Source organism: Cetorhinus maximus, unplaced genomic scaffold (genome assembly GCF_964194155.1).
Source record: "Cetorhinus maximus unplaced genomic scaffold, sCetMax3.hap1.1 HAP1_SCAFFOLD_2000, whole genome shotgun sequence".
NCBI classification, from domain to species: Eukaryota; Metazoa; Chordata; class Chondrichthyes; order Lamniformes; family Cetorhinidae; genus Cetorhinus; species Cetorhinus maximus.
In genome coordinates, this window is record NW_027597940.1 from 37,739 (window position 1) to 52,500 (window position 14,762).

The 14,762-nt window shown below is 50.1% G+C and overlaps 1 protein-coding gene across 1 annotated transcript in view; it reads right to left on the bottom strand.

The window, feature by feature from the left end:
• Positions 1-1,839: 1,839 nt before the first annotated feature.
• Positions 1,840-14,762, bottom strand: part of LOC144676844 (uncharacterized) — a 19,701-nt gene continuing 6,778 nt past the window's right edge. Inside the window, exons 2-5 of the mRNA XM_078537165.1 lie at positions 11,806-12,099; positions 7,037-7,324; positions 4,086-4,202; positions 1,840-1,919 (exon numbers count right to left, since the gene is read on the bottom strand). Coding sequence (XP_078393291.1) covers positions 1,840-1,919; positions 4,086-4,202; positions 7,037-7,324; positions 11,806-12,099 — 779 coding nt within the window. The remainder of the gene's footprint in view (positions 1,920-4,085; positions 4,203-7,036; positions 7,325-11,805; positions 12,100-14,762) is intronic.

Here is a 14,762-nt window from a genome sequence, read left to right on the forward strand (position 1 = left end):
GGGGAATCAGTGATGGTAATGCCATTGAACGTCAAGGGGTGATGGTTGGAATCTCACTTGTTGGAGATGGTCATTGCCTGGCACTTGTGTGGTGTGAATGTTACTTGCCACTTGTCTGCCCAAGCCTGGATGTTGTCCAGGTCTTGCTGCATTTGGACATGGACTGCTTCAGTATCTGAGGAGTTGTGAATGGTGCTGAACATTGTGCAGTCATCAGCGAATATCCCCACTTCTGACCTTCTGATGGAAGGAAGGTTATTGTTGAAGCAGCTGAAGATGGCTGGGCCGAGGACACTACCCTGAGGAACTCCTGCAGTGATGTCCTGGAGCTGAGAGGATTGACCTCCAACAACCACGACCATCTTCCTTTGTGCTGGGTATGACCCAAACCAGCAGAGAGTTTTCCCCCTGAGTCCCATGGACTCCAGTTTTGCTGGGGCTCCTTGATGCCACTCGGTCAAATGCTGCCTTGGTCTCAAGGGCAGTCACTCTCACCTCACCTCGGGGGCTCAGCTCTTTTGTCCATGTTTGAACCAAGAGTGTAACACATCAATGGTGGACATCATGATGCCTCTGTGTGACCAGATAATTATTTGCAATGTTATTGGTTGAGGGGTAATTTCACCTAAAGATGAATTTATGAATATCCCTCACACTTGAGAAACGTTTGAGGACTCTGGGTCTATACTCGATGGGGTTTAGAAGGATGAGGGGGGGATCTGATTGAAACTTACAGAATACTGAAAGGCCTGGATAGAGTGGACGTGGGGAAGATGTTTCCATTAGTAGGAGAGATTAGGACCCGAGGGCACAGCCTCAGAGTAAAAGGAAGACCTTTTAGAACAGAGATGAGGAGAAACTTCTTTAGCCAGAGAGTGGTGAATCTATGGAATTCATTGCCACAGAAGGCTGTGGAGGCCAGGTCATTGAGTGTATTTAAGACCGAGATAGATAGGTTCTTGATTGGTAAGGGGGTCAAAGGTTAGGGGGAGAAGGCGGGAGAATGGGGTTGAGAAACTTATCAGCCATGATTGAATGGCGGAGCAGACTCGATGGGCTGAATGGCCTAATTTCTGCTCCTGTGTCTTATGGTCTTATTAGTTATTTTCACCTCGGAGAGTAGAAGAGCCTCACCGATAACTATTTAGACGTTAGAGCAAACATTTGGACATTGAAACCCGTGTTGCACGGAGTAATATTTCTACAGATGTGCACTACAAATCTGTGTTGAGCTGTCACGTTTTGCACGGGACAAATTTGGAATCAGGCCGTTGGTTGCAAAATGACACTTGGGCGGAGACACAGAGTGGGTGCAATCGACGTGTTTATTCCCAATGAAGCCAGCGGTTTGGAACTTCGGATGGGCCGCAGATGTGATTCGTCAGCTGCGCCCAAATAAAATTCTGCCGCCAGATGTCTTTAACCGGCGCCAGTCCCGCTAGTCATAGAAGCAGCTAGGCTAATTTCAGTTGGTTATACTAATTTTGCAATACCATGTTCTTTTGTCAGACTATTTTTCTTGCGTTGACCGGGATCGAAGTTTGGCTTTTTCAGTCTTCGCGTCCAACAGACTGGGGGTAAAAACATTAACCTTGGGCCTGATCGCGAGTGGATCCCAAGTTGCAGCGGGCGCTTGTTACACGAGCGGCCAATGGCCATTCCAATTGCCGACCTCTAAATCTACATCTGGGCAGCGAGTATAACTGAAGGCCAGAGGGATACTGCTCTGCCGCACAGAACAAATTCTACCCCCAACCCTTCCCCCCACCCCCCCACCTCCCACCAGCCCCCAATATCTTCACGGGTCATCCAAATACAGTACGTAAAAATAGTGTCCATTTAAAAAGGAGTATCATCATCGATAGCTTCGATATGTGTCACGTCGTCGAGAAGTCTTTCTCGCACGTAAATCCTGTATTCTGTGGGCGGGAGAAAGATCGTGTTAATAGAGTTGTAGACAGAGTTGTTTAGAAACATAGGAAATGGAAGGCAGGAGTGGGTCATTCGGCCCTTTGAGTCTGCTCCGCCCTTCAATAAGATCATGGCTCATCCCCTATCTCAACGTCATCGTTCCGCTCTCTCCCCACACCCCTTGACACCTTCGGAGTCCAGAAATCTATCTATTTCCTTCTTAAATATATTCAGCGTCTCGGCCTCCACAGCCTCCTGTGGTGGAGAATGGCACAGGTTCACTACCCTCTGAGTGAAGAGGTTTCTCCTCATCTCAGTCCTAAATGGTCTCCCCCAATATCCTGAGTTTGTAACCCCTCCTTCTAGAATACACACCCCCTCCCAACCCACTCAAGAGGAAATATCATCCCTGCATCCAGTCTGTCTAGCCCTGTCAGAATGTTATATGTTTCAATGAGATCTCCTCTCATTCTTCTAAGCTCCAGTGAATAAAGGCCTAGTCTTCAAACACAATGTACAAAGAATTATAGCCAGTTTGATTAAAACATAACATGAAATAAAAACATTTTTCAAAAACTCATTTTAGGTGGATGTAACCATCGTTGACCATCCAGGGTTTTGACCCAGCCGACAGTGAAGGAACGGCCGATATATTTTCAAGTCGGGATGGTGAGTGACTCGGAGGGGAACTTCCAGGTGGTGGTGTTCCCCATGTGTCTGCTGCCCATGCCCTTCTAGGCGGTAGAGTTGACGGGTGTATTTTTTTTTTGGAACTTTCGTGGGATGTAGACATCGTTGGCACGGCCAGAAAGTGTTGCCAGTCTCTAATTGCCCAACCTTGCTCGGGCGCTTCTGAGGGCAGTTAAGAGTCAACCACATCCCTGTGTGTCTGGAGTCACATGTAGGCAAAGACGCCAGACTTCCTTCCCTAAAGGACATCGATGAACCAGGTGGGATTTCCCGGCAATCGACGACAGTTTCATGCCAAGCTTTATCTTCCTGATTTGTTAACCGAACTAAAATTCAACCAGCGTCTGTGACGGGATTTGATCCGATGTCCCCAGAGCGTTGCCCTGGGTCTCTGCGTTGCTAGTGCCACCACCACAGTACACCAGCTCCCCTAGGAGGTGCTGTCGAAGGGGCCTTGGTGAGTCACTGCAGTGAACAAAGAACAAAGAAAAGTACAGCACAGGAACAGGCCCTTCGGCCCTCCAAGCCTGCGCCGATCATATTGCCCGTCAACTAAAACATTTTGCATTTCCGGGGTCCGTATCCCTCTATTCCCATCCTATTCATGTATTTGTCAAGCTGCCTCTTAAACACCACTATCGTACCTGCTTCCACCACCTCCTCTGGCAGCGAATTCCAGACACTCACTACCCTCCGCGTAAAAAACTTGCCCCTCACATCCCCTCTAAAGTTTTCTCCTCTCCCCTTAAATCTATGCCCCCCCTAGTAATTGACTCTTCCACCCTGGGAAAAAAGCTTCTGACTATCTACTCTGTCCATGCCACTCATCATTTTGTAAACTTCTATCAAGTCGCCCCTCAACCTCCGTCGCTCTAGTGAGAACAATCCGAGTTTCTCCAACCTCTCCTCATGGCTAATAACCTCCAGACCAGGCGGCGCCCCGCTGAACCTCCTCTGCACCCTCTCCAACGCCTCCATATCCTTCTGGTAATGTGGCGACCAGAATTGCACGCAATATTCCAAGTGTGGCCTAACCAAGGTTCTATACAGCTGCAGCATGACTTCCCAGCTTTTATACTCAATACCCCTGCCGATGAAGGCAAGCATGCCATATGCCTTCCTGACTACCTTACCCACCTGCGTTGCCACTGTGTGGGACTGGGGGCGGGGGGGGGTCTGAAATGCATTTGTTTCAATGCGAGAAGTATAATTCCACCGGAAGGGACAAGGCAGCGCATCTTGTCGATGGTACACACACGGCTGCCACTGTGCGTCGGTGGTGGAGGGAGTGAATGTTTGTGGATGGGGAGCCAGTCAAGCGGAATTCTTTGCTCCGAATGGCGTTGAGCTCCTTGCAGGATGACCAGCCACTGACCTACAGTGGGGGGTCACACCCTAAGAGTGAACTTGGTCCTCTCGTCGCAACATATGCGATGCAAAGTAGGGGAAGTAATAAAGACATGGACAGAAAGTATCCATCTTACCACGTTTGGTCTTGCAAGTCTTCGGCTTTCTGAAGTAATACATGGAAAGGACCAGAATCATGAGGAGTATCAGCGTAGCTAAGAACCAGCCAACGATTTTCTTCACATTCGGGGAGGCTACAATGACATTGAGAGAGAAAGAAAACAACGTGGGTCATTTTTGACTGTATCAGTTTCATTGTTTATTTGACGCCAAACACATTGAACACAATTGCATCCATGCATCTGTCTCTTGCATAAGGTCCCTCGGCCGCCATTGCTGTGATCAGTTGTGTATAGGAGGTGGAAGACGTTAGAAGCTTTATCAGTTAATGTGCTGAGATGGTGTGATGGTCATTCTCCATCTGCACATTCCTCTTGATCATCTCATTGGTCGACCTCAGTTCCCTTCAACGACAGCACGGGGGTACTCGGAGTGTGTGATACACTTAGTGCTCACCTTGTCAGCACCTTAAGCAGTGCACATCCAAGCAAAATTGGCCATTGCACTTGCTAACCATCTCCCCCATTATAGGTTCTTGGCCGGCTACCGTACGAAACAACTAGACTCTAGAGTGCCCAATCGAGAGGGCAGTGTGTGTCGGGGTGAGTGCGTGTGTGGGGGGGGAGTGAGTGTGTGTGTGTGTGTGTGCGTATATATGAGGGAAGTGTGTGTGTGTGAGAGAGAGAGAGAGGGAGGGGTGATTGTGTGTATGAGTGTGAGGGATGTGTGTGTGTGTGTGCACGTGCATGCATGTGAGTCATGAGTGTGTGAGGGTTGAGTGTGTGTGTGTGTGTCTGTTTGTGAGGGTTGAGTGTGTGTGTGTGTGTTTGTGAATGAGAGGGGTGTGTGTGTAAGTGTGTCAGTGAGGGGTGAGTGAGTGTGTGACTCAGTGGTGAGTGTGTGTGTGTGCACGTGCATGTATGTGAGGGGTGTGTGTTTATGTATGTGCATGTGTGTGTGTGTGCGTGCGTATGTGTGTGTGTGTGCGTGCGCATGTGTGTGTGTGTGAGTGAGGGGTGTGTGTGTGTGTGAGAGGGTGTGTGTAAGGGTTGTTTGAGTGAGTGTGTGAGTGAGGGGTGTGTGTGTGTGTGAGAGGGTGTGTGTAAGGGTTGTTTGAGTGAGTGTGTGAGTGAGGGGTGTGTCTGTGTGGAGTGAGGGATGAATGTGTGTGTGAGAGAGTGTGTGTGTAAGGGTAGTTTGAGTGAGTGTGTGTGAGGGATGTGTATGTGTGTGAGAGAGAGAGAGAGAGAGGCGTGTGTGTGAGTGAGTGAGGGGTGAATGTGTGTGTGAGAGAGTGTGTGTGTAAGGGTAGTTTGAGTGAGTGTGTGTGAGGGATGTGTATGTGTGTGAGAGAGAGAGAGAGAGAGGCGTGTGAGTGTGTGTGTGAGGGGGAGAGAGAGAGATACTGAGGAGAGTGTGTGTGTGTGTGTGTGAGAAGCGTGTGTATGTGTGTGTTTACATAGGGTGGGACAGGGGGTGACTGTGTGTGTGTGAGGGATGAGTATGTGTGTGTGTTTGTCTGTGTGTGTGTGTCTAGGAGTGTGTGTATGTGTGTGTTTGCGTAGGGTGTGATGGGGGTGAGTGTGTGCGTGAGTGATGGGTGAGCGTGTGTGTGAGTGATGGGTGAGCGTGTGTATGAGTGATGGGTGAGCGTGTGTGTGAGTGATGGGTGAGCGTGTGTGTGAGTGATGGGTGAGCGTGTGTGTGAGTGATGGGTGAGTGTGTGTGTGTGAGAGTGGTGGGTTTATATGTGTGAAAGGGAGAGTGTGTGCCTGAGATGGTTATGTGTGTGTGTGTGTGTGTGTGTGTGTGAGGGGTGAGTGTGTGTTGTGTGTGTGTGTGTGTGTGTGTTGTGCGTGTGTCAGTGCCTGTGTGTAGGGAGAGTGAGAGGGAAGGGACACTGTTTATGTCTGCCGCACTCCCAGTCTCAAGTGTTCTCATTCACACTCACCCCACCACACACACTCTCACCCACTCTGTTCACTTTTTAAACATCTTGACAATTTACTGTTCTGAAATTTCAATTTTGCTCAGAAAATTGTATATTTTCATGTGTCTGCTTTTTTTAAAATTTGATTTTGTCCATCGCTTCTCAACCTTGTTTCCAAACCCTCCAGAGAATTGACTCTCCCTGTCTCAGTAAACTCGTCCACAAACATTCTCAAATTCCACCACGGGACATTCCCCACTTGCCTGGATGAGTTGCAGCTCCCACAACACTCAAGAAGCTCAACACTGTCCAGGACAAAGCAGCCCCGCTTGATCGGCACCCCATCCACAAACATTCACTCACCCCACCACCGACGCACAGTAGCAGCAGCGTGTGTACCATCTACAAGATGCACTGCAGGAACTCACCAAGGCTCCTTAGACAGCACCTTCCAAACCCACGACCACTACCAACTAGAAGGACAAGGGCAGTAGATCGATGGGAACACCAGCACCTGGAAGTTCCCCTCCAAGTCACTCACCATCCTGACTTGGAAATATATCGGCCGTTCCTTCACTGTCGCTGGGTCAAAATCCTGGAACTCCCTCCCTAACAGCACTGTGGGTGTACCTACACCACAGGGACAAAATCCTGGAACTCCCTCCCTAACAGCGCTGTGGGTGTACCTACACCACAGGGACAAAATCCTGGAACTCCCTCCCTAACAGCACTGTGGGTGTACCTACACCACAGGGACAAAATCCTGGAACTCCCTCCCTAACAGCACTGTGGGTGTACCTACACCACAGGGACAGCTGCAGGTCAAGAAGGCGGCTCATCCACCACCTCAAGGGGCGATTAGGGGCGGGCAATAAAAGCTGGGCCCAGCCAGCGACGCCCACACCCCCTCAGTGAATGAGGAAAAGTCAATGTTATCTGGCTTGACATTTGGTCAACTACTGCTGAGCACAAGAACATGAAGAATGCCTGGTGCCTTAGTTTACCAAGAGTGTTGATGGAAAGTTGAATCTCACTCACCTGGAACAGCGACTAGGACAGACTCGGTGTAGGTGGAGTTGAACGATCTACCCTTGACTTGCACCTCGTATAAACAGACGTAGCGGCCAGCAATGTTGCCATCGCTGTTATTCAACGGAAACGTCGAGGTGAAATTCAACACTTCCGCGTGTTGAACTTGCCTAGACCCGCTGGCATCCAACTCCAGTAAGTACATTGTGCCGTTCCCTGTGTTGTTCTGGACCGTGCAGTTGATGAGATTCATCCCTCTGACGGTGAATAAGGCTATATTGGGAGTCTGCAGGGGATCTGTTTGGATGAACAGGCAGAAGAATCAATAACCGCGCGGCAGATAAAGGCAGCGGCTACTCGAGCAGGTCAGAGGCTGGGAATCCTGCGGAGAGTCACTCACCCTCCTGACTCCCCCAAAGCCTGTCCACCATCTACAAGGCGCGAGTCAGGAGTGTGATGGGATACTCCCCACTTTGCCTGGATGAGTGCAGCTCCCACCACACTCGAGAAGCTCGACACCGTCCAGGACACAGCAGCCCCGTTTGATCGGCACCCCATCCACAAACATTCACTCCCTCCACCACCGACGCACAGTAGCAGCAGTGTGTGTACCGTCTACAAGATGCACTGCAGCAACTCACCAAGGCTCCTAAGACAGCACCTTCCAAACCCACAACCACTGCCATCTAGAAGGACAAGGGCAGCAGACACATGGGAACACCACCACCTGGAAGTTCCCCTCCGAGTCACTCAACATCCTGACTTGGAAATATATCGGCCGTTCCTTCACTGTCGCTGGGTCAAAATCATAGAACTCCCTTCCTAACAGCACTGTGGGTGTACCTACACCACAGGGACAAAATCCTGGAACTCCCTCCCTAACAGCGCTGTGGGTGTACCTACACCACAGGGACAAAATCCTGGAACTCCCTCCCTAACAGCACTGTGGGTGTACCTACACCACAGGGACAAAATCCTGGAACTCCCTCCCTAACAGCACTGTGGGTGTACCTACACCACAGGGACAAAATCCTGGAACTCCCTCCCTAACAGCACTGTGGGTGTACCTACACTGCATGGGCTGCAGCATTTGAGTTTGTGTGTGAATGCGTGAGTGTGTGTATTTGCACGAGACAGAATGCGTTTACGTGTGTGTGTGAGTTGTGCGTATTAGTGTCTGTGTGTGGGGGCCTGTGAGTGTGTATGAGAGTGTGTGCGTGTGCATGTTTATGAGAGTGCGTGTGTGAGAGAGAGGGACTGTGTGAGAGTGTGTGTGTGTGTTTGAATGTCGGTGATTGTCTGTGTCTGCCAATGTGTGTTTATGTGTATGAGAGATTGAGTGTGTGTGTGTGTGTGAGTGTGTGCGTGTGTGTATGAGACTGTGTGCGTGTTTGAGTGTCTGTGTGTGACAATATGTGTGTGTATGAGACTGTGTGTGTGTATGTGAGTGTGTACGTGTTTGAGCGTCTGTGTGTCAACGTGTGAGTGCGGATGAGTGAAGTGAATGAAAGTGTGTGAGAGAGAGAGTTTGTGTCTGTGTGTGAGAGAGAGAGAGTGTGTGTGTACGTGTGTGTGAGAGAGAGAGTTTGTGTCTGTGTGTGAGAGAGTGTGTGTATACGTGTGTGTGAGAGAGAGAGTTTGTGTCTGTGTGTGAGAGTGTGTGTGTGTGTGTACGTGTGTGTGAGAGAGAGAGTTTGTGTCTGTGTGTGAGAGTGTGTGTGTGTGTGTGAGAGAGAGAGTTTGTGTCTGTGTGTGAGAGAGTGTGTGTATACGTGTGTGTGAGAGAGAGAGTTTGTGTCTGTGTGAGAGAGAGAGTGTGTGTGTGTGTACGTGTGTGTGAGAGAGAGAGTTTGTGTCTGTGTGTGAGAGAGTGTGTGTATACGTGTGTGTGAGAGAGAGAGTTTGTGTCTGTGTGTGAGAGTGTGTGTGTGTGTGAGAGAGAGTTTGTGTCTGTGTGTGAGAGAGTGTGTGTGTGTGTGTACGTGTGTGTGAGAGAGAGAGTTTGTGTCTGTGTGTGAGAGAGAGTGTGTGTGTACGTGTGTGTGACAGAGTTTGTGTCTGTGTGTGAGAGAGAGTGTGTGTGTGTACGTGTGAGAGAGAGAGTTTGTGTCTGTGTGTGAGAGAGAGTGTGTGTGTGTGTGTACGTGTGTGTGAGAGAGTTTGTGTCTGTGTGTGAGAGAGAGTGTGTGTGTGTGTGTACGTGTGTGTGAGAGAGAGAGTTTGTGTCTGTGTGTGAGAGAGTGTGTGTGTGTACATGTGTGTGAGAGAGTTTGTGTCTGTGTGTGAGAGAGAGTGTGTGTGTGTACGTGTGTGTGAGAGAGTTTGTTTCTGTGTGTGAGAGAGAGTGTGTGTGTGTACGTGTGTGTGAGAGAGAGAGTTTGTGTCTGTGTGTGAGAGAGAGTGTGTGTGTGTGTATGTGTGTGTGAGAGAGAGAGTTTGTGTCTGTGTGTGAGAGAGAGTGTGTGTGTGTACGTGTGTGTCTGAGTGTATATGTGAGAGAGTGTATGAGAGTATGAGTGTATGAGAGTACGTGTAAACGTGACAGTGTGTGTGAGAGATCGTGTGTGCGTGTGTGTGTGTGTGTGGATGATAGGGAGTGTATCTGTATGTTTAAGAAAGGCTTATATCTTCCCAAACCTGCTGCACTCCGCAGAATCACACACAGTGCAGAAGAGGCCCTTCGGCCCATCGAGTCTGCACCGACACGTGAGAAACACCTGACCTACCTACCTAATCCCATTGACCAGCACTTGGCCCACAGCCTTGAATGTTGATGAGGTGCCAAGTGCTCATCCAGGTACTTTTTAAAGGATGTGAGGCTAACCCAACTCCACCACCCTCCCAGGCAGCGCATTCCAGACCCTCACCACCCTCTGGGTAAAAAAGCTTTTCCTCACATCCCCCCCCCCAAACCTCCTGCCCCTCACCTTGAACTTATGCCCCCTTGTGACTGACCCTTCAACTAAAGGGGAACAGCTGCTCCCTATCCACCTTGTCCATGCCCCTCATAATCTTGTACACCTCGATCAGGTCGCCCCTCAGTCTTCTCTGCTCCAATGACAACAACCCAAGTCTATCCAACCTCTCTTCATAACTTAAATGTTTCATCCCAGGCAACATCCTGGTGAATCTCCTCTGCACCCCCTCCAGCGCAATCACATCCTTCCTATAATGTGGCGACCAGAACTGCACCCAGTACTCCAGCTGTGGCCTCACCGAGGCTCTATACAACTCCCAACATGACCTCCCTACTTCCCATCTATCCAGCGCGGAAACTGCGCATGGAGCAATTTGCAAACTCTCACGACGCGAAACGGGATTGATCCCATCTGCGCTCGAGCCAATCGAGGCTGTTTAGGTGGATATTCCCATCTCCTCCAAATTACGCACTTGCCTCTCAACTTCCCCGGGGAGTTCCCAACACGTGCGGTACGAATTCGAGCTCTCTCTCTCTCTCTATTTCTCTGCTCTCCCGCTCTTTCCTTTAGCTCCCTCCTTCTGTTACCCTTCCCGTGCCCAGGGCCAACACCGATTGGTGAAAACTGGGCAAGCCCTTGGAGCAATGCAGTATGACGGTTAGCCGACACTGTTAGGGGCCTCCGCAAGGTGCTGACCTGCGCAGCCGTGGGACCCGCTGCCCGGCGGCAGCAAAGCAGGCGGCCCGGGTTTGCTGACCACCTTACGCTTTGTGGGATCTTGCTGTGCGCTAAGGTGCTGCCTCCCGCCTGCATTGCGGACAGGAAACTTACTGAGTGGGACGTAACATCAGCTTGTGAGGCTCTGAGATTCAGAATGTTTCTTTTTTAAGATAACCCACCACCTCTCCTTTGTTTTTATTTTCCTCTTTCCCAGCTTTCCTCCCAGCGTTCTTTTCCGTTCTTTATTTCATTCTTACTTCCTTCATTATTTGTTTCCTTCGTTCCTTCTTTCTTTATTACTTTTTCCCTTCCTTTTTCTCCATCTTCCTTTCTTCCTTTCCTTTTCTCTTTCTTCCTTTTTGCTCTCTCTCTCTGTCTCTGCCTCTCTCTCTCCCCCTCTGTCTCTCTCTATCTGTCTCTCTCTGTCTCTGCCTCTCTCTCTCCCCCTCTGTCTCTCTCTATCTGTCTCTCTCTGTCTCTGCCTCTCTCTCCCCCTCTGTCGCTCTCTATCTGTCTCTCTCTGTCTCTGCCTCTCTCTCCCCCTCTGTCTCTCTCTCTCTGACTCTCTCTCTGTCTCTGCCTCTCTCTCCCCCTCTGTCTCTCTCTATCTGTCTCTCTCTGTCTCTGCCTCTCTCTCCCCCTCTGTCTCTCTCTCTGTCTCTCTCTCTGTCTCTGCCTCTCTCTCCCCCTCTGTCACTCTCTCTCTCTCTCTCAGTCTCTCTCTCCTTCTGTCTGTCTACCTGTCCATCTCTCGATCTTTCTCTCTCTCTCTTTCTCTGCCTCTCCCCCTCTCTGTCTCTTTCTCTCCCTCTGCCTACCCCTCTGTCTCTCTGTCGCCCCTTCTCTCTCATTCCTTCTGTCTCTCCCCTTCTCTCTGCATCTCCCTTTCTGCCTCTCTCTCTCTCTCCCTCCCTGTCTCTGTCTGTCTCCCTCTGTCTCTCTCCCTCCCTCTTTTTTTTGGTTTCTCTCACTCTCTCTTCGCCATTCTCCCTCGATTTGCCTCAGCCTGAGTCACATTCAGTCGCCCCACCGTCCATCTTCCCCTTCCGTATCTATCACCCCCACCCACGCCACGCGTCCCCTTCAGGTGAGCGCGCATCGGTACCCGAGCAGTGCTTGTAAAACGTCTCCCCTGCTCACCTGTCACGGCGATGTGCACCGAGGCATCGAGGGAAGAATTCGCGTACTCCCCGGCCAGCTGGTTCCCATATTTGCAGCTGTACCTCCCAGCGCCCTTGGAGGTCAAGTTGGCCACTCGCACACTGGCGGAGTTTCTCCCGGGCCCGATGTCACGATGGGTCAGGAAGGAGCCGTCCAGGTAAAAATCAATCCCCCGGCTGGTGTTGCGTTCCCAGATGGTGCAGGTAACATTAACCGACTCTCCTTTGAGGAATACACTGTAGTTGGGCTCCAGCAGGATGGTGGGTCTGACCCCTGGTGGGGGAATAACATGGCGGACGGAAGCAGTTAGAGAAAAGGCTAGCAGTTCCGGGAAGGTTCACCGGACGGATACCAGGACCAGGCTGGACAGGCTCAGCTTGTATCCGCTTGGAGTTCCTACTCGAGAAGAGATTCTCCCACAAGAGGAAGCACCCTCTCCACACCCACCCTGTCAGGACCCCTCAGGATCCGACATGTTTCAATTAAGTCACCCTCTTACTGATCTCCCAGTTACTGTTCATTCTAGTTCGATAGCATCACTAACTGGCTTTCACATCAACCGTGCTGGGCCCAGTGATCTGACGAGTCCTATAACTAGGGCAGGCGAGAGGGCTTTAAACTAAATAGCGAGATGTGGAGTTTTAGAGAGTTAAACAGAAAGGTTGAGGCAGGGCGGGGATATATTTCACCAAGGAAGAACAGTGTTGCAAGAACCTTGCACCATCGGTGGTTAAGGAAGTTAGTGATGCCATCAAATGGAAATGAACAGTAACTCTTTCGAGTTACCGACAGATCGCATGTAACTCTTTCGAGTACATTCACAGTTCTTGGTTTCCGGGAGTGGGACGTGAACCCACAACCTTCTGATTCAAAGGCGAGGGTGCTATGAACTGAGCCACAGCTGACACAGTAACCAGGAGGACAGTAAGAGGTGGCTTCATTGAAACATTTAAGATCCTGAGGGGGTCTTGACCGGGTGGGTGCGGAGAGGACGTTTCCTCTTCTGGGAGAGTCTAGAACGAGGAGTCGCTGTTTAAAAATTAAGGGGTCCCCCCATTTAAAACAGATGAGGAGGTTTCTCTCTCTCTCTCTCTCTTTCGGAGGGGTCGTGAGTTCCTGGAACTCTCTCCCTGAAAAGGGGCAGGGAGAGGGCGTGATCTTGAACTACTTCCCCTCACCAAAGCTCAGCGTTGCCAATCTGGCCCCAATGGGAACCCAATGTCCTCCGCATCACCAGCCTGGGACTGACGCCCGGGGTGGGGATGGAGGGGTGGGTGCGGCCATTACTGAGGGAGTGCAACATTGCCGGTGGAGCTTTTTTCTTTGGATCTTGGCTCAGGCCTCTCAGCTAGAGGTTCAGAATAAAGCACCATGCCGCTACCCAAACAAGAGCGGCGGAATTCCCTCAAGGATATCAGTAAGATCGAGAGAGTGCGGAGAAGATTTACTAGGATGTTGCCGGGTCTTCAGGAGTTGAGTTACAGGGAAAGATTAAACAGGTTCGGACTTTATTCCTTGGAGCGTAGAAGGATGAGGGGGAGATTTGATAGAAGTTTACAAAATGGTGAGGGGTAGAGACAGAGTAAACGTGAGTAGGCTCTTTCCACTTAGATTAGGAGAGATAAACACGAGAGGACATGGCTTTAGGGTGAAAGGGGAAAGGTTTAGGGGGAACTTCTTCACTCAGAGAGTGGTGAGAGTGTGGAACGAGCTACCATCTGACATGGTAAATGCGGGCTCATTCTTAAGTTTTAAGAATAAATTGGATAGATACATGGATGGGAGAGGTCTGGAGGGTTATGGACTGGGCGCAGGTCAATGGGACTAGCGGAATAATATTTCGGCACAGACTAGAAGGGCCGAATGGCCTGTTTTCTGTGCTGTAGTGTTCTATGGTTCTATGGTGCTTCAATGTCCAGCCCAATATTATATTTAAGTAGTGAAGGGCAAGAGGGGTCAGCACTGTCTATTTTGCAATCTACATCAATTACCCAAGTGAAGAGACCGACCATAATGCAGCCATACTAGGCTAGGTGGGAATACCAACATATGGAAAAGAAGCAGGAGGAGGCCACTCGGCCCCTCAAGCCTGTTCCGCCATTTAATAAGACCGTGGCTGATCTGATCGTAACCTGAAATCTGCATCCCACCTCCCTCTCCCCCTCCCGATAACCTATCACCACCCCCTTGCTCACCAAGAATCTCTCCAACTCCGGCTGCAAAATATCCCAAGGCTCAGCTTCCCAATCCTTTGCAGGAAGAGAGTTCTGGAGACTCACAACCCCCTGAGAGAAAAAAAATATTCTCCTCATCGCCGACTTGACTGGGGACCCCTTATATTGAAGCAGAGACCCCTGGTTCCTGATTCTCCCACAAGAGGAAATATCCTCTCCACATCCAGCCTGCGAATGGTGCTGAACATTGTGCAATATCAGGGAACATCCCCACTTCGGACATTTTGATGGAAGGAAGGTCATGGATGTAGCAGTGGGTTGAAACTCTTTCGAGTTATCAACAGTCACAGATTGTAACTCTTTCGAGTACAATCACAGTTCTTGGTTTCCGGGAGTGGGACATGAACCCACAACCCTCTGATTCAAAGGCGAGGGTGCTATGAACTGAGCCACAGCTGACACTTCCAGCAGTGGGTTGAAATCCCACTCACAGGATTCAGTTAATGATCGGCACTGGGACCCCAGCTATTCACAATATATATTAATGAGTTAGGTGAGGGAGCTAAATGTAATATCTCCAAGTTTGCAGATGACCCAAAGCTGGGTGGGAGGGTGAGCTGTGAGGAGGATGCAGAGATGTTTCAGTGTGATTTGGACAAGCTGAGTGAGTGGGCAAATGCATGGCAGATGCAGTTTAATGTGGATCAATGTGAGGTTATCCATTTTGGTTGAAAAAACAGGAAGACAGATTATTATCTGAAT